The following is a 23741-nucleotide window of genomic DNA, read 5'->3' as shown; positions in this document are numbered from 1 at the left end:
CTTGGGAAGATATCTTATCCCCATAAAAGAAAAATGTCCCTTTCCTTTTTTCTCTGTGATTTTGGACAACACCCTTCTGAGTTGGTTTCTTACTGGCTCATTTCTCCTCAATTATATTATTTTCAAGAGCGCAGGGTGCTAATTAAGACCAAACAGCTGTGTCTCCAGCTCCAAACAAAAATTGTATAGAATAAATAAATTTTCCTTTACAATAGATACTAATCTAATTTTGAAACCCAAATAAACCCTAGTTGCAATTGTTTCTGCTTGCCGTGTTTTCTTTTCTTTTTTTTTTTTTTGTTATCTTTGGGAGATCAGACTATGACTAGAATGGTGCTTCTTTTATCCATGTTTATGTCTATCAAATACTTCACCCTTAATGTGTGACACTACCATATGTAGCTATTAACTTAGGCCAAATGTGTACAGGTCAAGTCTTAGAACTTTTATCTACTGCAATGCTAAATTTTATCCTAAGATAAAATTTAGCCAGTTTCCCAAGAGAGAGAAAAGGCATTCAAAATAATATGACATATGACTCAGAAGGTTTTTCAACTCACTTGACCAGCTGGTACTAAATCACAAATTGCTTGAGGGTCAATAAAGCAATTCACAATTACCTCAATCAGAACTACAAAGAAAAAGACAAAACTTACGTTGCCCTTAAATACCACAAAACACTTACTAGACCTTTGCAGAAAATCAAGTATCTTTCATAAGTTCATCTCATTTATTCCCAAATGTTTGTAAATTATACAAATTATACAAATTATATATTGTAAATATATAATTCTTCATCATCACTGATTCACAGTGAAGAATGCTGAGACCCAAGGAGCTTAAGAGCATTCCCAAGGCCACATACTTGTTTGGGGGCAGAACCAGGTCTATATCCAAGATCCTCTGCTTCCTCCTCTCTTTCTACTCCACCACAGACAACCCCCATCATATTACCCACTTTATTTTTATTTCACTTCTCTAGCAACAATGGGAAAAGGCCTGGCTTCCTCTGAAGTCATAAGGAATCTTTGATGAAACACAGACGTGAATTCAGTTCTTCCTCCAATGAAAATACGTAATATATTGGTTACATAAGAAATGTTATGGGGTCATCATGGATGTGGAAAGCTTTTTAAAAGAATGTACAAATAATGCTAGGAATCCTAAAAAAGCCAAAGAAGATGTTACAAACAAATGACCAAATATGGAATGGGGGGAGAATTCCATAAACAATCAGTATTTTCATTTGAATGCTTTGTTTTTATTTCATAAGGGCTCCTCTTTCATGGACAACCCTGGTTTTTTAAAGAACTTCAAATGAACACCATGACCTACCTATAGATGGAGAAGGAAGCCACTGACCGAATCAGGGATGCCAAAGCCCCCACTTTGGCAGCTTCCACTGCCCCCTGGACCCGGTACTGCACTGTCTTCGAGTAGTTGACATAAGGTTGATTATAAACAACAATCTTCCCTCTTGCTTCTGGGGCCCTTCTCTGCAGTTCCTCGAAAGAGGTCACCACCAGAACTTCTGCTGTAATGCCTGGAAATAAAAGTCATACAGGATTAACTTATGGTTTCCGACCAGCCAGGTTGAATTGGCACACAAAAGGTCATACATGCTTTATCTGCTACATCTGACAAACTGGTTTGAGAAGATCAAAGTTTTAGAGTGATTTGCCATGGGAGAGAGACTGCAGAGGTTAGACAGTTTCCCAAGAGAGAGAAAAGGCATTCAAAATAATATGACAAATGACTCAGAAGGTTTTTCAACTCACTTGACCAGCTGGTACTAAATCACAAATTGCTTGAAAAGATAGCTTTTTACCCCTTCTTTCCCACCCTAAGAAATCATGAGTTTCACAAAATGACACTAATTATTCATAAAGAAAATGCACTTCAGAAAGCTCCCATTGGGATTAATGAAACATATATTTACCTTTTTATAAAGTTATTTTGACATGTTGTTAAACAACCTTCATGGACAGCATACAAAGAATGGCAGTTCATGATGAATGTTCTTAGAAGCCAAGAATCTTCAAAAATCCAACTTTTGACAAATAGTTAATGTAACCTCTACCAAGAACTACAAAAAGTCAGCTTGTTTTCATTCCTCCTTTATACAAAACACTCTGAACGAATATGAAAACTTCCCATGCTTCTCGATTTACAGTACTTGTTCATCACCAAAACACATCACTATTCTCCAGATAAAACTTCTGAAGATGTAACTGTCCCATAATCCTGTTGTCTTACTTAGAAGAGATGCACCATCTTTCCTCCTACAAGACTCACCCAGATCTTCCTGATTAGGGAACAGGGTTTCACAGCCTCCAAGAAGTCATTCAAAACTGCCAGATCACTGAAGATCCAATTTGATGGAGCAGTTTGAGTGACAAGGAGAAGATATTCAGCAACAAAAGCTAGGTGCAGTGACTAAATAAAACTATGAAAAGAAAGTGGCTGGGGCCTACTCTTTTGTGGATTTAGCCATGCAGTCATGAAATATGTCAATAAAAGCAGAAGTATCAACATGTATTTGGCATGTTTCCTTAATCTTGCAAAATAGAGAACTAGGTTTTTCTGGAAGGTTAACAGATGTCATTAAAATATTAACTGTTACTTGGAAAATCCTTTTAAAATGCACTACAGGTATGAGAGAATTCTTGCTTTCAATATAGGCCCCATTGTAACGGACCCTTTGGGCTGGCTCCACGCCTACTTCTGGTTCCCCTATCTGGACTCGATTTGTACTTTTACTTTAAAGTGACTGACTACATGGGCACCTGGGTGGCTCAGTCATTAAGCGTCTGCCTTCGGCTCAGGTCATGATCCCAGGGTCCTGGGATCGAGCCCCACATTGGACTCCCTGCTCGGTGGGAAGCCTGCTTCTCCCTCTCCCACTCCCTCTGCTTGTGTTCCCTCTTTCACTGTGTCTCTCTCTGTCAAATAAATAAAATCTTTAAAAAATAAATAAATAAAATAAAGTGACTGATTATAGATCTATAAGCATGTCTCTACCAACATTCAGAACTCAAAATTTAATTTATAATCTAAAAAAAGCAATGTACAATTATAAAAAGGAAGGCACTAGCTTTTCCACATGATAAATAAATATGTATAAACATACAAATAAGAGTTCAGCTAGACAGATTTTGAGATTCGTAACTTTCCGAAACCTACCTTAATACATGACTAGTGTTACTGTTGGCATAATACAAGAATTTTATTGATGGTTTTCAGTTGTTCGTAATGAATAACAGATTCAGTGGTCCACCCAAAGGCTGTCCCAGCAATGGGGTAATTTTGGCATCTGGACTGGAGCCACTAGAAATGAAGCCAAATTTCTATAAATTTTCATAGGCCGCTGCAGAATTAAAGTCTTAGGAGGGTGGTACTTCACTATGGTCTATGCTTCAAGTTCTTTTAACCAATGAGAGTGTGATAGAGACTTGAACAGCCAAAACCCATTCTGGACACCACAGGTGCCAAAGCAAATCACTAGTAGAAGCAACAGGTCAAAACCTATTGACTGTAAACATGGAAGAACCGTTCAAATTAACTGCTTTCCTGAAAGCTTAGAGTCATCTCTGACTCCTCTCTCCTTCAGCCACCACATCAAATTAATCCTCAAATACTGATAATTTCATGCCTTAAACGTTGATTGAACCCAGGTGCTCTTTTCCACACTCTCACATCAGCCTCTCATTACCTCTGGACTGAGGGCCTACTATGGCTCCCTCCTCTTCCACACACCTACCACCACTGGTGTCCCGGCCTCCAGCCTAGCTCCCCCAAACTTCACCTCCACAGAGCTGCCTGAACTACCTGAACTACTGAGTAATCAGCCTACGTTACCACCCCTGCCCTGCCCCTCTCCAGCTCTGCTGAAAACCATCACTTCAACATACCGTTCAAAGCCTGCCCCTCTCTACAATCTCCCTTTGCTTCTAAATTCCATCAAAAATACACTTAAAAGTTCCCGCTCTCACCATGCCAGTTCACTCCTCAGCATCTTTGTTCACACTATGGTACATCATGTTTTGTTGATCTCATTCTCCCAACTCCATCATGTGACTAACACCTATTTATCCTCCAGGATGCCATTTAAGAATCTCTTCTTTAGGAAGCATTCTCTGGCCTTTGATCTCCTGTCTCATTTCCCTCCCCGCCACCCCCAGGGAAGGCTGGCTTATGAACCACCCTCCTCTGGGCTTTCAGAGTATCCTGGGCCTACCTGGGCACTGGATAATTGAAATTCTGCCTATTTATGATTCTCTCCACCACGTAAACTGTGATATCAAGGATTGGGGCTATGTTCATTTTTGCTTGCATCTCCTGGGCCTAACACAGTGCGTGGTGTATGTGTGTAGGCAGTCAGTCAATAAACACTCCTTGAATAGCATTGCTCCAAGTAGGGTACCACTGACTGCATCTAAAGTATTTCCATAAAAGTGCAATTTTACTTTTAAAGTTTGATAGCACTTCTCCCATAATAACTCAGCAGTCTGATTCTCTCACCACCCAGAGCACAGCTGCATAACAATAACCAAGCGAAAAAGGCCTTGGGGCAGTCAGAATAGGAATATAAATTCTAAGTATGACAACTCAAGGACTTGAACATAAGAAAGCTCCTCTGCTCTCTGTTAGAGCCTCTCTACCCTTACTTCACACAAAATTCTAAATCTAGTATTTAAACCTATAAACCATGAGAAACAACAAATCAAAAGAAGAGATACAGTTGGAAGCTGATAGTACCAGAAAAAACAATGTCAGAGATAGGAACACATAAAATAACAAATGCTGACAGAATTTTCTGCAGTGTTAGAAATGTTCTCTATCTGTGCCATTAGACACGTATGGCTATCGAGCACTTAAAATGTGACTAATGTGACTAAGAAACTGAAATTTTAATGTCACTTATTTTAATTTGAATAGCCGTATGTGTGCAGTAGCTATAATGTAGAACTCACAACCACTGCGGACTCAGCCTTTATGTAGGCAAATAGCCTAAAGCATCTCTGTTGGTCCTGAGGACCCTGCTTCATGACAGTTCAGTAACAGATGCGAGAGTCATGGTGATGACCTCCGGCAGCCGTCACAGACCAAGTGGACTGTATTCAGTATCCATCTTTTGGGATGGCCGGGTATGTAGAAAAAGCATTTAAGGAAGATTTTTGCTCAAACTGAATAAAATAAAACGAGGCCACCTGGAAGACTTCGCTCATCTGTATCATTTTTTGTTTGGACACATGTTACACAAAGGAAATACTCATATTCTCCTACAAATCAGCAGGCTCCTATTCTTTTCTGTGCTCTCATCTCCCTTCTCCCCATTCTCCATTCTTGAGGACAGTACATGAAAACCCCTAAGAACACAAATCCAGTGTCATATTCACACTAAGGCCTACCCTGACCTCCCTATTTATAAGTGCAACCCACTCCCAATTTCCTCTCCTCTTACCTTGCTTCATTTTTCCATAGAATTTATCAGCTTCCAGCTATACCTACTACAATCATGGAAGCTCCATGAGCAGGTAGAATTTTTTATCTGTTTTATTCGTTAATAAAAAGTTACCAAAGTGCTTGAAATGGTGCCTGACACACAGGCGTGTGTGTGTGTGAAATTCACACACACACACGCATTCATAATCACAAATACATGTACATGTACATGTACAAATACATGTACATATGCATATATGGAAAGAAGGAAAAGAAACCAAAGAAGAAAAAATTAAAGTATAATAATACCCGATCCCTGATCACTCTCCAAAAATGTATACTTTCCAAGGAACTTGTATATTTCTGTACATCAGGATAATTGATGATAATAGCAATAATAGCTATATTTGAATATCTATTGTTTATACTAATGGCCAGATAAATTGCAAAGTAGTTATTAGAAGGATACTGATATGCAGAAAAATACATTTACACAACTACTGGGTGTTGAAGCTGAGATTTGTTTTTTTGTTGTTGTTGTGGTTTCTTTTTTTTTTAAGAGTTTTTTATTTATTCATTTAAGACAGAGAGAGAGAGTAGGAGCAGTGGGGAGAGGCAGAGGAAAAGGGAGAAGCAGACTCCCTGCTGAGCAGGGAGCCCATTGCGGGGCTTGATCCCAGGACCTGGAGATCATGACCTGAGCCAAAGGCAGATGCTTAACCATCTGAGCCACCTAGGCGCCCTGAAGCTGACATTTGAATCCAAGGACCATGCTCCTCCTATTAACTGCACTGCTATCTTCTTTCACAAATGTAAAATAGAAAGGCTCAGTATTTTCATTTTAAGGGGAATAAAGAGGAAAAATAAATAGGTATATAAAAAGTCTTCTCAAGTTATTTTATTTTTCTTCAGGATCTGACTCATAAATCAGAGTACTACTGTCACATTAGGTCCCAAACTATTAACAGAGGAGTTGGGAGGGAGACTTCACTCTAAGAAAAGAGTCATCAGACTCTGTTAGAGTAATGAAAAGGATTAGGGTAGTTAATTCTGAAGAAAATGTGAGACTGAAGCTAAGAATACTCACATTAGAAAGCAACTCTCTTGGCTACAGCTGATTATATCACAAAAACTGTAAAAATCCTCAGGTGCCTTTTTATTCTCCACACCTAATTTTTTAAATTGATCAATTTATTTTTTAAGTGACTTACCCTGTGCATAATTACTGCTGTGGTCTCCTTCTAGAGACAACAGATGCTGGCTGCTGTGGTGTTGGCTCAGATCATTTTTTCTATGAAGAATTTGATAAAGAGACTCCAAGCTTAGTATCTTCTGAATGGATTCCCCCCAAGAAAAGCTAAGAATAGGAAGATAGTGAAGTGAGAATTTTTATAATGTCTTCTATTATCAAAAGGAAAGGAAAAGAATACAAACAGAAAAACATGTCTCTGGGGCTCAATTCAATGCAGTACGTTTTAGAAAATTGATTCTGATTTCAGAAGATTTAGCCTCCAAACAGGAAATACTCCAGCCCCACCCAAAAGGAAGCCTAGCTTCTTACTCTTATCGCATAATCTTATACTGAGTATACTACACAAGATAACTAGGTCCAGTGGCTGGTTTTTCCTGAACTCAGTTATGGAGAAGGGAAAATAGTTATTCTTGGAAACTCAGTGTTTTGGCCTGAAGTGGTAAGGAAATTACAAATTCAGGGCAAGACAGATAAAAGAACATCAGAGCAGTCCTTTTTGAGTGTCCACTTGTGTATGGAGATTATAATTGTGCAACGTCCTTCTCATTAAAGAACAAGCCTTAAAAGATTCAAATTCACTCAACAAATTTACAGCCCTCCTACTGGGTAGAGCTTCATACTGGACATTGGGAGCAGCATGAATTTGACTAAGTTTCAGTCCTTTTCTCAAAAATTGGAAAATCTGGGCACCAAAAACCATAAGATACCTAGAAATAAACCTAACCAAAGAGGTAAAAGATTTGTACTCTGAAAACTATAGAACACTTATGAAAGAAACTGAGGAAGACACAAAGAAAGGGAAAAACATTCCATGCTTATGGATTAGAAGAACAAATATTGTTAAATTGCCTATACTACCCAAAGCAGTCTACACATTCAGTGCAATCCCTATCAAATTAATGCCAGCATTTTTCACAGAGCTGGAACAAACAATCCTAAAATTTGTATGGAACCAGAAAAAACCCCAAATAGCCAAAGTAACGTTGAAAAAGAAAAGTAAAGATGGTGGCATCACAATTCCGGACTTCAAGCTGTATTACAGAGCTATAATCATCAAGACAGTATGGTACTGGCACAAAAACAGACACATAGATCAATGGAACAGAATAGGGAACCCAGACATGGACCCTCAACTCTATAGTTAACTAATCTTCGACAAAGCAGGAAAGAATATCCAACGGAAAAAAAAGACAGTCTCTTCAACAAACGGTGCTGGGAAAATTGGACAGCCACATGCAGAATGAAACTGGACCACTTTCTTACACCATACACAAAAATGAATCCCAAATGGATGAAAGGCCTAAATATGACACAGGCATCCATAAAAAAGTCCTAGAGAAAAACACAAGCAGCAACCTTTTTGACCTCAGCCACAGCAACTTCCTACTAGACTCGTCTCCAGAAACAAGGGGGAAAAAAGCAAAAATGAACTATAGGGACTTCATCAAGATAAAAAGCTTCTGCACAGCAAGGGAAACAATCAACAAAACTAAAAGGCAACCTATGGAATGGGAGAAGATATTTGCAAATGTCTTATCAGATAAAGGGCTAGTATCCAACATCTATGAAGAACTTATAAAACTCAACACCCCAAAAACAAAAAATCCAGTCAAGAAATGGCCAAAAGACATGAACAGACATTTCTCCACAGAAAACATATAAATGGCTAACAGACACATGAAAAAATCATCAGGGAAATATAAATCAAAACGACAATGAGATATCACCTGACATGGGGCAGAATGGCTAAAATTAACAACTCAGGAAACAACAGGTGTTGGCAAGGATGTGGAAAAAGGAGAACCCTCTTACACTGTTGGTGGGAATGCAAACTGGTGCAGCCACTCTGGAAAACAGTATGGAGGCTCCTCAAAAAGTTAAAGAGAGAACTATCCTATGATCTAGTAACTACACTACTAGGTATTTATCCAGAATATATAAAAATAGTGATTCGAAGGGGTACATGCACCCCAATGTTTATAGCAGCTATGTCCACAATAGCCAAACTATGGAAAGGGCCCAGATGTCCAAGGATGGATGAATGGATGAAGAAGATGTGATATATATACCACATACACACATACTTTTCTATACATGCATACATACATATTACATACATACATACATACATACACACAATGGACTATTACTCAGCCATCAAAAAGAATGAAATCTTGCCATTTGCAAAGATGCAGATGGAACTAGAGTATGTTACGGTAAGTAATATAAGTCAGAGAAAGACAGTACCATATAATTTCTATGTAGAATTTAAGAAACAAAACAGATGAACATAGGGGAAGGGAAGGGAAAATAAAATAAGATAAAAACAGAGAGGGAGGCAAACCATAAGAGGCTCTGATCTATAAGGAACAAACAGGGTTGCTGGAGGGGAGGTGGGTGGGGGGATGGGGTAATTGGGTGATGGGCATTAAGGAGGGCACGTGATATAATGAGCACTGGGTGTTATATGCAACTGATGAATCACTAAATTCTACCCCTGAAACTACTAATACAGTATATGTTAATTAAATTGAATTTTAAATAAAATTCAAATGTGGGAGAGAAAAGTAGGTAAACAAGAACTTTAAAAAGATCACAGGATGTCACAAGTCTAAATGAATGTACAAAGTAAAATTTCACAAAATAATAAATTAATTCTGACTGGGGGAAATCTAGGAAGTTTCCTATAAGATGAAACTTTTAAGTGAGACTTAGAAGACTTCAATAGCCTGAAAATGAAGAAAAGGGCATTCCTAGAAAAAGAACAAAGAAGGGAAGACAAAAATAGACAAAACATCTATTCATTTACAGTGAATAGGAGGCTTCCTGCCAGGCCCTCAAACAGACAAAGAGACACTCTAAAATCTTCTACTTCTCAACCAAGATATTTACGGACCCCTATTCTCATTCTATGACTTCCAAGAAGGCAAGGAAAACAGTCTCCTTGAAACAATTTTCAGGAAAAGAATATTAAACTCAGCTATTAGTTGAGTGAAAGTCAGAAGAGCAAGAGGCAAAGTGCACCCCCAAAGGATAGCTGCAGGTGTGTGACCCACCCTCTCCCAACTGTCTCCTGAGATCTGGCTCAAATTAAACCTGGTCTGTTACCTGGAGAGCAAGCCCAGACCTGACTTCATCAAAATCCATGGGCACAGCGAATTATCAGCATGTCTCAAGAGGCAGCTGTCTGGCTGATGGAGCAGTGTACCACAAGCCACCTTGCCATACTGACACCTAAGGACTAGCCACAAGCGAAATGACTGGTCTACTTTGGCCTCAAAAATACAGAACTTACACATTTTGTTGTATAATGGAGAGGTACCCACCACAGGACCTCTGTGTTTACTTCAACCTGTCATGTAGCACACTCAAGTAGTATGGGGACCCAACTCTGCAACACACAATGGCAACAAGCATGGAGCACAAACCAATCCTTAGCAATCCGATCACTTAGAGATTCCAAACTGCCATGAAAGGCAGTCACACTTTGGGGGCACTTTGATTAATTTTAGCATTTATCACAGGGAGCCAGTTACAGTCTAAAACATGAGGTGTATTGTGTTTGAAACACAGTTGCTTTGGTTGTCTTAAATATGGTTGCTTTGAAACCTGTTTGAACTTGGTTGCTTTCTCCTCAACCCCTGAGGAGTTCCTTGTAATCGTGACCGGTGTGAGTGAGTGGGGACTTCCACAAAAAACATTATCTTCTTAGTCATCCGTGGAAATGAGCAGCTGGAAGGTTCTATGTACGTCAGTCAGCTTCCAGTGATATTTAAAAAGGAAAATCTACAAGCCTTAGTGATGGCATGCGGGGGTATGGAGGTGAGTTTCTGGCTGCGGTCGACTGACACAGGACTAGTTATCGTAGTCTGGGGGTCATGGCTGGCCCTGCTGAGAAGGTGGGATCTGAGAAGGGAGTGTTAATAGACTAGAGGAGGAAGCCAGGGAGCAGAAGAGAGAAGGAGATTAAAGACAGAGTGAGGGAGAGAATGGCATGAGAGGAGCCTGGCGGTTGGCAGGGTGACATCACATGGGAGCCCTGTAGCTGCAGTAAGGAATTTGGGTGGGGACAGAGAAATCAGGCAAATTCAGAGTTACATTCTGGAAATACCAATAGTCTTAGTGTGATGGAAGGCTTGGAGGAGGCAAGAAAAGGTATGGAGAGCTATTTAGGGGGCAACTGCCACATTCCGGTTGAGAGCAGGAGTGGTTGGAGGAGGGCAGGGTGATGGAGAGAAAGAAGACTGGACAGACCATTTTGAGCAAGAGTATGGAGGGGATGCCATTTACTGCAATGGGGAAATCAGCTTCATTGAGTGTTGTACTCCATAACCATATTACCCAATCTATATAATGATTACTTTCCTGGGGAAAGCTGTATGTAAACTGAAAGTTAGTTATCAAAACAAAGACTTTTTTTTGTTGTTTAATTTTAAGATGAAGCCTATCTGTGAAACAATGATCTTCATCAAAAACTTACAAAGTATTTTCTATACTACATTATGCATTCTTCCAGATATGCTTAAAACAGGGTATTTCTTTATCAGTAACAAAAAGCATCCATTGTTATGTAACCTGGCTTGAATACTGGCTGTAGAGCTCACTAGCTTTTGCTCATGAATAAGCTGCTTAACTTTTCCCAGCCTGTAAAATGGGAATCACAGTATTATTGACACCATCAGAATTCTTGTGAGTATTAGATGAGATGAGAGAGCTAAAAATTGCTATGTGTGCTATAAAGCAACATAAGACAGTAAGAGTAAGGTTTGTAAGGGTTCTGGACATATATCAAATAGATATCAGCAGTAATTATCTGATTTATCTAAAACTTCACTTCAAAGCAATCACCAAGAATAAAACAAAAATAATAGATATAATCAGCAAATATGGAGCCTACCTGGCTCAGAGCAGAACTATTCTTTATCACATCAGACAGCTCCAGAGGCTATGCGATTTCTTGTCAGTTTTGACTAAAGCAATCATGTAGGCACTATATCATAAAGATGCCACAAAAGGCTGGGCAGAGAAGCTGAGGAGGTTTCATGCGTCTAGTTGGCAACAAAAAACACAGGGGTGAAGGAGGAATGTGTGAGAGGAGCAGGGAAAGGACTTCTCAGAGAAGCAGCAGAGGAACAGGGCATGATAGAAAAAGATACCAGTGGCCCTATCTAAAATTATACTAATGCTATATTGTATTATCTCCCCTCCCCTTTTCTGTAGGAGAATAACACATGCCAATCAATTGCCTTGTAAACTGCAGTGTCTCTCTTGGAAGACACCAATGCCGGGCTTGGCCATGAGATTTGCTCTGGCCAATGGAATGGGAATGGGAAAGGTATATGGCCACAGCTGAGCAGGAACTTAAAGAGCCACTGCAAGCTTTGATTGTCTTTTAAAAGATCTTTTCCTTCAGCCACAAGAATGACATGTCCCAGGTGGGGACTTCTTCAGCCTGGATCCTGGAATGAAAGATACTTGACGCAGAAGCAAAGACACTACCAACTTTATATATTTATATGCAAAGTGAACAAGAAATAAATCTTAGGAGGGGCACCTGGGTGGCTCAGTCAGTTAAGTGTCTGACTCTTGGTTTCAGCTCAGGTCATGATCTCAGGGTCTTGGGATCAAGCCCCACGTAGGGTTTCATGCTCGGCATGGAGTCTATTTGAGATTTTCTCTCCCTCTCTCTCTGCCCCTCCCCCTTCCTCTAAAATAAATAAATATATCTTTAAAAAAAAAAAGAAAAGAAAGAAATCGTAGGAGGTCCAAGCCACAGAAATTTGGGGGTTATTTGTCACCACTGCAATACTGAGTGAGAGCTGACTAAAGTAGGAGTCCTGAATTTAAAGTTTCTATCAGAGCATTTCACAATCTATAGCTGATGACAGATAAAATATAGAATGAATATTTTTAATACCTTAGGGAAGACTGTTCAGTGAAAATTAGATAACTACTTTCTTCCTCTATCACACATCAAAGTGATCAAATGATCAACACCAAACAGTAGACAACCAACAGATCTGAAAAAGAATTTAGCAAGTAAGTGTCAGTGATTTGACACACGCAGACTAAATGACAAAGAATTTTAAGTAAGAAATAAACCCTAGAGATCATTAAAATGCAGTCCTGGCAGCTTCGGTTAGCTAACCCACCTGATGTCACTTCTAAAAGAAACAAGCAGCCCTGTTGCACTATTAAATAATTCTATACACTTTCAATAGATTTCAATATTTCATATCTAAATGTGTTTTCCCTCTAAATTCCATCTCCAAACACCAAGGGTAAAAATGATAGAAACTGGTGTGTTTATGTTTGTATCAAGTACAAAATAATGTTATTGTGGTGTTGTATCAGGGAGATAAAATAACTCTATGACAGCTTGGCATTCCAAAATGGGCTTTTTCATTCAGCTATGTTTTGAAATGTTAACTTCCTATGCTGTTCTTAGAGAAGTAAAACTTGGAGAAAAAATACCATAACAAAACAGAATTTTCACCCTCAATAAGAAGAAACCTGACTCACTTTCATAATTCAGTTTGACACAGCAATTTGCCACGAGAAGATTCTAGAGACATGATGGAAATATCAGAACCATAGGACTTACACGAAAATTTCCTGAATATTATTTATTGAAGTCTACTGGCTGGAAGGACACAGATCCTTCTACAATTACAATTCAAAGCCATCATCATGCAGTTTAAGCAGGAGAGATTTAAGTACAAGAGCATTAACCACATTTAATTTGTTCAACATCATACATCATTAGGGAATTGTGAATTAAAACAATGAGATACCATTACACACCTATTAGAATGGCAAAAGTCCAAAACACAGCCAACACCAAATGTTGGCAAGGATAAGGAGCATAAGGAATTCTCATTCATTGCTGGTGGGGATGCAAAATGGAAGGCAGTTTGGAAGTTTCTTACAAAACTGAACACTCTCACCATACGATCCAGCAATTGCACCCATTGGTTATTTACCCACAGGATTTAAAAACTGACGTCCAAAAACTGCACACAGATATTGATAGCAGCTCAATTCATACGTGCCAAAACTTGGAAGCAATCAAGATTTCCTTTACCAGGCAAGTGGATAAATAAAGGTACCTAAGGACAGTGGAATATTATTCAATGTTTAAAAGAAATTCGCTATCAAGCCATGAAAAGACATGGAGGAAACTTAAATGCATATTACTCAGTGAAAGAAACCAATCTAAAAAGACTCTATGATTCCAGCGATATGGCATTCTGGGAAAGGCAAAACTACGGAAACAGTAAAAAATTAGTGGCTGCTAGGAGCTGGGGAGAGAGAGAAATGAATAGGCAGAGCACAATGGATTTTTAGGGCAATGAAACTATTCTGTACAATGCTATAATGGCAGATACATATCATTAAACATTTGTCAAAACCCACAGAATGTACAACACCAAGAGTGAACCCCAATGTAAATAATGTGTCAATGTAAGTTCATTAATTATAACAAATGTGCCACGGTGAATGGGATGTTGATAGTGGAAGAAATTATCCATGTGCAGGGGGAGTGAGTATATGAGAATTCTCTATACTTTCCCTTCAGTTTTGCTGTGAACCTAAGCTGCCCTAAAGAATAAATTTTAATTATAGGCTCTCTCTAAAAAAAAAATTAAATTTAAATAAATAAACTTTATTAATTAAAACATATATAAATATCTATTCAAAAGAAAGTTTATGGCTGGTAAAACCTGTAATCAGGAATGCCCCAATGGCAAAGAGAAGGTCTCCTTTATGTGGGAAACACAGAATCTAGCATACTATTAACCTCACACATTCAACCAACATATACTGAGAGTTTAATTATGTGCCAAGAATGGTTCTAGAAGACCCAACAGATATGATCCCTTCTCTCAAGGCATTTCAATAAATACTTGCCATTGGTTAATTTTGTTTCCATAATAATCTTAGTCCCTGTATCAAGTTTTCTTACACATATGAATCAGAATTCTAGAACAATTGTAACACGTAGGGTGAATTGTAACACGTAGGTTGCAGCTATCATGAATCTTTTTTCTAACTGCTGAGATCAAAGCACATACGGATTCTCATACTTGCAAGTGATAGGATACCCCAATTGGCTTAAGCAAATTTCCAATTGGCTTAAGGAAATGTATTGGTGGGGCACCTGGGTGGCCCAGTTGTTTAACTGTCTGACTCTTGATCTCAGCTCAGGTATTGACCTCAGGGTCATGAGTTCAAGCCCAGTGTTGGGCTCCATGCTAGCTGTGGAGCCTACTTTAAAAAAAAAAAAAAGCATTGGCTCACATGACCAGTAGAAGGGCTGGCCTCAGATAGTTCCTGGCTCCCGGTATTGCCCCCTTTCATCTTAAAAATCTGTGTGGTGTTTTGCCCATTCACAGCTCTAGGTTCTCCCAGACCTCATATCCTTATTATACTGCCCAAGGAAAGAGGGAGTGTCACTTATAGAAGTTCCCATGGGAAAAACAGAGCAAGCTTCATTTTTCCAGAAGCCCCAGGAAACAAGCCTGTTTAAAATCATGTGTTATATGCCCACTCTGAATCCAAAACTATGGTCTTGGGGATGGGATGTGCTGACTACCTTAAGCCAAGCAAGGCTCACCTCTGGGCTTGGGTAAAGGGCCAATCCCACCCAAACCATATGGTTGGGAGTGGGTGAAAGCCACCCACTCCCAAACAGAAGGAAAATGGATGCTGGGTAGCAAACAACAGATGGCCACCACAGGGGATATCTCTTGATACTGTCACAGTATGTAGTACAGTGCTTTTCCCATATTCTGAATTCAATGTACGTTTGCTGTGTTGAATTAAATTGACCATCTTTTTCATGATCTACTTTGGCAGAGTAAAGAGACTCTCAGACCATTCATCCCCAACCATCTGAATTCCACAAAATGAATGGGAAGTTTTTGATGAGTTTCTGAAGAGCTACCAATTAATGAAAAACAGGCATCCATTAAACACCATTGATAGTTTATTAATCCGTACCAGAAACTTAAGCAGAAATGCTATGTTAATAGAAACATTAATGCAACAGGAGCCCATAGCTTGCATGGTTCCCAAGCACCCATGTGGACCATTGATTAGCCTTGAACCATACTGAGAAGCCACTATTTCATACAACTTCATGATGGAAAAGTAAAAATTTAAACATTTGTAGACTTACCAGATTGTAGGGCAAGGTTTTCAAATATTTAAAGAAAAAAAAATCAAGTTTGTCTACACTCAATATAAATCCAAGAAGTGAAAGGTAATAATTCTTCAGTTCGAAAGATTTGCATGAAACTGATGATAACAGGAATAACTATTACATGCATGTTCTGACCAAGTACCATGCAAAGCTATTTACATGCATTATTTCATGTAATCCTTATGCCCCTATGCAGTAGGTATTGTTGTTTCTGTTTACTGAGGCAAAAACTGAGATTTAACCTATCACAGAGTTTGGTTAGTTGCAGATCTAAGATTCAAACCCAGATCTATCTGATGGAAACTTTCTATCCGTAACTTGGAGAAAGGTAGAGAGAGAGCAACAGTCCTTCTAGTAATTGAATCTAGTTAGTCATCCATATATTTGTGTCTACAAGATGCCTAGCTACCCAACATATGAACTGTCTTAGAGATCATCTCTAAGATTGTTAGCATATTATCTTACACAGCACAATGCATTTGCTAGCTGCTACACAGATTATAATCTGTAGACATAGAATAATTGTTGATGAGTGGCCCTTAAATATATAACTTTATCCTTTCCCTCTTCATTTAACCTACTTTGAGAGTGTTCCTAAGACTGTCTTCAAGCAGGCTTACTTGGTGGTCACTTCAGAAAAGATTTAATTATAATAAGAATACTGAGCAAACATTTATGTAGTTCTTATAGTACACCAGACACTGGTCTAAATGTTTTATTTACATTAACTCTTGATTCTCTCAACAACTCTATGATATAGATACTTTCATAGTCCTCATTAAACACAGGGTATTTATCTATTCATAACTGCATTTATTTGTTTCCAACTTTATTACCAAAAGAATTTGAGGAGACCTATAAAAATACATTGAAAAAATAAAAATAAATGAATGAAGAGAATGCAGGTGTAGTAAAATAATACCATTGTTAATATTATAGAAGAAAATACATGTCATAAGGTTTGTGCAGATGCTAGATAAGACTATAAATTTAGCTGTAAACTGCCTGGCAAACAAAGCAAAGAGTGAAAAATAATCAGGCACAAAATAGAAATACAAACCAGTTGCTCAGGAAAAGCACGAATTTACTAACAATAAAAGTTATTTTGTGAGTCATCATAAAGAAAATGCCATATGATATAACAATAGACAAGAGTCCATTTCTACCACAAGTACCACATATGAGGACATTGTTCCTTTCCCCCATATCCTCTTTCTCTCTCTCTTTTAGTAATAGAACCATTTAATACTGATGGAATATGACTACGTAAAAACAAACAACAACAAAAAAGAGACCTCATTTTCAACTTCTCTGTAGATAGGTATGACCATGTTACTTATTAGGGGAGGCATGTCTTTATTTTCCCCTTGACTCCTTCCTGGTCACTCAAATGCAGATGGAAGACGCCATCTTTTCATGAGGTAGAGTTGAAGAGGAACATCGGGACAGATGTCTGGGTTCCTAACCCATAGAGCACAATTACCTAGAATTTTATATGACAGAGAAAGAAACTTCTATCTTACTTAGGCTACTGCTATTATTTTGAGCTTCCTATCATTCCTAGCTAACTAAAGAATGAGGGGGACCGAAACCTCCTTTGGATTGGGGGATATTTAAACTGAGAACTGAAGGATTACGCTAAGGGGCTATCCACTAAGAAGAGTGATGACAAGAGTACTCTTTCCAGAAGCCCTAAGGCAGGAAAACTTTTCTGAGGAACTGAAGGAAGATCATTTGTCTGGAGTGTACAGAAAGGGCCGAACAAAACATGTGATGAAGTCTGGGAATAAGGAAAGGACCATAACATGCAGGGCCCTGTGGGTCATGGTAGAGTTAGAATTTGTTCTATGGTCAATGGAAGAATGTGTGTGGCAAACAGTTGTCCCTCAAACATTTGTTGAATGAGTTTTTTACATGTATATCTAAAGATAGCTCTTTGTGATGATAATTTTTCTAGGCAGGAGGACCTGGCAAGAGGCAAATGATAGAATGTTCATATAAAGAATACAGGTCTTGCATTCACAGAGTAGAGAAGGGAGAGACTTGATGTGAGACCAGTTGAAAGGAAAGACCTGGACAAAGATGATAGTGGCCTGGCCTAATTCACAGAAGAAAAAAAGAAGGGAATGAATTTGCAATATATTTTAGAAACAGAATCAATAGGTTTTGCTGAATGATTTGATGTGTAGACAGAAAGAGGGGTACCAATGGAGGGGAAAGAGAATGATTTGATGAGAATTAAAAAACAAAGAGTTAAAGGATAGATTCTCTATCAAAAACTTGGAGTGAATGTGTAGTCCATGTTGTCAATTCAAAGCAGGGCAATCCATATTGATGAGACAACTGATATCCTCTTACAAAGTTAAGACTAAGAAAAACACATGTCCAAATCCATGACCACCGTACTTCTACTGGTTGGTAGCCAATGAGTTCTGATTTTCTTCAGAATACAGTTGCCCAACACAGGTAAATAAATGGATAATCAAGGCCCCACATGTACTGGAAAGGATCTGAAAGATATAGACATTTCCCTGTCCTCAAGGAATTTAATATGTAAACACTTAACTAGTCTACAAATACATTAGCCAAAAAAAAATAATATATTAATACATTACCCTACAAAAGCATAAAAGTAAACCGTGCTAAAAATGTAATTTGGACAAGAAGAGCTTCTGGAATCAGAGAATTCTCAGTATCTGTATCTTCATCTTGTCTTTGTTCCTACTCTCCCATCTCAGTAGGCATTGTCCCTCTTTTCTTAATCCTTCAACTTGTGCTGCTTTCCTAAAAAAAAAATGAGTAATTAATTACCCGTTCTGCTTCTTATTAAGCTGTACATTCTTTGGCAAGTCACTTAAGCTCTCCAAGCTTCAGTCTCCTTATCTGTATAATATATTCACAGCAATGTCGTAAGGATGAAATGAGAATGTGTACTTGAAACTATTGTGTAAATTAGATAATCAGTATAAAAATAAAACATATTCCTTTACCACCTTCCCATTTCTCTACCTCCCTCATGGGCAAATTATATGAAAGATCTATCTACTCCTTCCATTACTCACTCATTCTCTCCCTCTCCTTAGTTGTTACTAGCTTCATTGAGATTAAATTCATTTAACACACAATTCACCCATTTAAAGTGTACCATTCGGTAGTTTTTAGTATACTCACAAAGGCATGCAACTATCACCACAATAAATTTTAGAACATCCCATCACCCCCAAGACAGACACCATAGCATTAGCAGACACACCCCACCCACATGTCCCACCACTGCCACTAATCTACTAATCTACTTTCTATTTCTATGGATTTGCATATTCTGGACATTTTCTATAAATGGAATCACACAAAATGCAGTCCTTTGTGACTGGCTTTTTCCACTTATCCTAATGTTTTTGAGGTTCATCCATATTTTAACACCCATCAATATTTCATTCCTTTTTATTGCCAAATAATATTCTACGTATGAATATACTTTTTTAAAATCCATGCAACAGTTGCTTCAGGACTCATCTTTGCATTCCCTGCAGCGAATCATATGATGCTTGTGAGGGCTGTAAGCCCCTGATATCAGCAACTATGTATTAGTCATTTCTATACCAACAGTATGTGCACCCAGCTGGCATAAAGCTGGTGTTCAATAAGTTTATTCAATAAATGAAAGAACGATAAAGACTTAGAAATCATTTACTGAAATAACTTATGTGTTGAGGGTAAGATCTATATCAATACACAAATCTAGATTCAGATTAGTATATTTCACTCACTAACCCTTACATAGCCCTAATCACTAATTTTACAAAGCAAACTGACTGCTTCCTTCCAAGTAGCCTGAATTTCTTAACTTAGAACTCCCTTGGAGCATACATCCATCCGAAGTCCCTTCACAGTTTTGCACCAAAAATCTTTGGCTTTCCAGTGCTTCTGGTCTTTCTAGTGAAAAATGCATTTTTTCCAAAATAATCAGAATAATAAGGCACTTATTTGCCTTCCCAGCACTCATAATCCACAGCCTAAGCGATACAGAGTCCCTGTAGTTTTGTATTCCACTGCCGGGGGCAGGGGGGCAGGGCAGTGGGCAGTGGGAAAAGAGCTTAAGGAAATCAACAGATTGATTTTATGTCCATTAAAAACTTAAAGCTAACTTAAATGAAATTGTGTTTATTGTTTGGTCTCATCCTTGATTTAGGTGGTAGACAGAATACCAAAAATGTATTATTCATTCAAGAAGTGCTTGATACCTGGGTAAGACCTAAAGAAAATTAAAAAATAAATGTAAGACATTTCTTAGGCTGAAGTAACATAAATTAATTGGAAGTGATGAAATAATTAATCACATGCAATATATGGCTATCCAAATATCAGAATGAGGCCTGTTATAATGCCAATAGGATCCAGAGCAGGTGGATGTCAATCCCTGAAAGAACCTGCACTGTCCAGCTGTCGAAATTAAAAGCCATTCCCTATAGGCTCTGCCCTACCCAGGGCCCTTGCAGTATGCCAGAGAATAACTGGAACGGTATGATGCATTTATCTGCTGTCTGACGGCCAGGGGTGATGAAAGTCCTAGGTACCAAGGTGAGCTGCCATCTTCCTAACCACCCCCACCTCATCCCTCACCTACTGAGGCCAGTCTGACCACATAGTCCCCAGGCCCTGTTTTTCATGGTAATTTCCCCAAGGACTCAAGTCCAGGTCCTGAGTTTCTCACCTAATTCCTACTTGTCTTTTGGGATCGATTCCTTCTTCCAGAATCTAATACATCAGCTCCCGGAATATGTCCTGATCCACAAGTAAAATGACAGACTGGAATCAAGAAATGACACATTGTCTGAACAGAGTCACCGGGATGAGCACTGTTCCCTTACCTTGGAAAGTCATCCTGGAGAAAGTATCATATGGGCAGCACCACCACTCTCTGTGCCCCCCTGAACTTGGTGACCTGGATGTTAATCTCTGTCAGCAGTCCCCAGGCCTCACCCACTTCCAGTCTTAGTTTTTTCTTCCCTTTCCCATCTGAAATGCCTAGAATATCTCTTGACCAAATAGAAGAATGGCCGAGCCACACTGAGGTTCAAGTTGGAAGATGGTAAAAGTTATGCTTAGTTTGGAGCCAAATTCCAGAAGGCCTCCACCTGCCACCTACACTGAAGTATTTGGACTTCTTCCTATTGTCACTGTGGGAAAGGGGGGAAGAGTGGAGGTTTATGAGTAGGAGAAGAACCAAATGAAATCACAATTTGTGTTATAACCCCATCCTTCTGACCTAGCCCCATAGGACCAAAATCACAGGAAGAAGTCTCTATTTGAATGAGGGCCCAAATCACTGTCATGCTTAATGACAAACATTTTAGCTTTCTTTAAGATAAGTATGTTCTTTCTTTTTTATGAAGAGAAGAAGTAACAGACACCAGCTCAGCTTGAGAAGAAAACCTTGAGAGGGACTCAGCATTTTCTAAGATCAAGCTCAGATTTTTTGGTCTCTTGGCTGTTCTAGTAGCAGCCCTGTCTTTTCCTCCCATGTGAATGGTACTGCACCAGGCCCTTAGGATTTTACAAAAGGCAGAGAAGACCCCATTCCTGTTCTCAAGGACTTCATTATCTAAGGATCCCTTCTAACCACTCTGTCATTCCCTGACCTCAAATACCTTAACCCAGTTTCATGTTTGAACCTGAGACGTTCAAAACAGTCTGCCCAAGAGCAAAGATACTACCTCCCAATCACACTAGCATTTTAATCCCTCAAGCAATATTTTACAGCAATTACTTTCAAAAAGAGAAGTTCTTTATTATGCATGAGGCAGGAGACATAGACTAACCACATTTATTTTAATAAAGTCATAAATTAATACATGCTGTTTAGTGAATAGACACACCATTTTTTAAAGTGCTTTTAATCCTTTTAAATTTTAATGTAAATCTAAATGTAATTAAAGATGAATGGCTGGGAAACATTTTTGCTATGGCATATAACCCAGTAAGGATGCCAAACCATTTTGAAAGCATATAAAACTCTGAGAGGTTATGATGCTTTTTTTTTTTTTTTTGGAGGGGTGGGGGTAGAGTGTAAACAGAAAAATACCTGTGTAAAAAAAAAAGCTATACTGAAATAAAGCAGTGTTCCTAAATGCAAATACTGTTATAGTAGAATATTGAAAAGAACCCATTTGTAAAAATGTAATATCTCTCTTTGGGTACTCCAAAGAGAATTGCCTCGTAAGAATATATAATGGAAGTGAAAATAAAAATCAACAAAGAAAAGGAGTTATTGGGTTACTATCTCAACTATCAGAGTCACTAACGTGGATTTCTAAATAAAGCCCATAAACAAACATTTGGTTTATATTCAAGTTCCTCTTTCTTTCCACTTACTCCCATTTACACGTCATTCATGGGAAAATGCGATTTATGTAAAGTAAGTAAGCACAGGTATTGGATTTATTCCCCAAATATTTTCACATCCTAACCAAAAACACATTTGGATAAATATCTATAAATGCTGCAAGAAGTTAGTGGTCCTTGACATATTTGAAAGGTTAAATCAACAAGGCAGCAAATGATTTTAAATTGCTTACTAAGATTACAACATAGGTTTAAATCACCTTGAAGTAGAAACACAGTTATTATTAATGACTATAATATAGGCTTTTTGTTTTCTATTATAATTCTATCTCATAAATTTAAATATTTACATAACATACCAGTAAAATATTTCAGTATCTCTAACATTTTCTTCTCAATTTCATTTATTTTTAATCCTGTGTCTGCAGTTATATTATCCACAGTATTATTTTGATGAGTTCTTAATTACCTCAAAATTTATACACCTAATTAGGTTTTATCCCATTTTGTTTTAAGCAATATCAATAAGGTTAGTAAAAATTAAAAATAATGACAAATCTAGTTAGTTAGATGAATCAAGAGCCTAGTGCTTATTCTCTTACCTAAAAATAAGACATTGTCCCCTTCTTTCTATAATCAAGGTAAAATATTATTTTTTACAATGAAAATGTCTATGAAATGCTATAAAGAATACCACACTGATAACATGCTATAGTTCAGATTTTAGGACTTGTGGAAAATGGATCTTAGATAGTTAAATTCTTTAGTCTTACAAAGTTCCAAAGACATCAGAAGACCCCCAAAGATCCAAAACATTTTATTAGCTTACATTTGGAAATTTTCTGTGGTAAATTATTTGAGCAGACTGTAAAACTGAGAAGCAATTACAATTTTATTTTGAAATGTAGCCTTCTTTATTTTTTTAATAAAGATTTCTCTCTTTATTTGGCAGAGGGAGAGCAAACGCAGAGGGAGAGGGAGAAGCAGGCTTCCCGCCGAGCAGGGAGCCCAATGCAGGACTCGATCCCAGGACCCTGGGATCATGACCTGAGCCTAAGGCAGATGTTTAACTGACTGAGCCACCTGGGTAGTCTGAAATGTAGCCTTCCTTAAAAAAAAAAAAAAAAAAATAGATAACATTTCTTTATATTTCTGTGTTAAGCTCAACTTGGTTTGTCATTTTAACATTTCTGGGTGCAATGCTTTCTATTAAGAACTTAGGGGACCCAAAGATAAATAAGACAGGAGCCATGTCTCCAGAAATTTTTCAGACTGGCTGGCAATTGCTTCCGTGCAAAATAACACAAGAGTGAATAGATTTGACAAGTCTATAGATGTCTCTCACAAACAGAGGAGGTTCTAACTAGATGCCACAAGGAGTCAGGTAAACATGTCAGTGTAACACTGAGGCTCCATGTAAACAGTTGAAGGTGAACAGACTTTACCTGTTTGGTTTGGCTTCCCTTACTATATCTCGAGCTGAGGTATGACACT

General features: G+C 38.2%; 1 protein-coding gene across 2 annotated transcripts in view; it reads right to left on the bottom strand.

The window, feature by feature from the left end:
- CPQ (carboxypeptidase Q) overlaps window positions 1-23741 on the bottom strand; it is a 451967-nt gene that overhangs the window by 299802 nt on the left and 128424 nt on the right. The window contains exon 3 of one of the 2 annotated variants that reach the window (XM_027582022.1): window positions 1363-1543. In XM_027582022.1, coding sequence (XP_027437823.1) covers window positions 1363-1543 — 181 coding nt within the window. Of the gene's footprint in view, window positions 1-1335; window positions 1544-23741 lie in introns of both variants that reach the window. The other variant, XM_035726988.1, reaches the window with a different exon arrangement.

The sequence above is a fragment of the Zalophus californianus genome, chromosome 4 (genome assembly GCF_009762305.2).
Source record: "Zalophus californianus isolate mZalCal1 chromosome 4, mZalCal1.pri.v2, whole genome shotgun sequence".
Classification (NCBI taxonomy): domain Eukaryota; kingdom Metazoa; phylum Chordata; class Mammalia; order Carnivora; family Otariidae; genus Zalophus; species Zalophus californianus.
The sequence above is the reverse complement of the archived record's forward strand: the minus strand, read 5'-3'. Positions and strand labels throughout refer to the sequence as shown.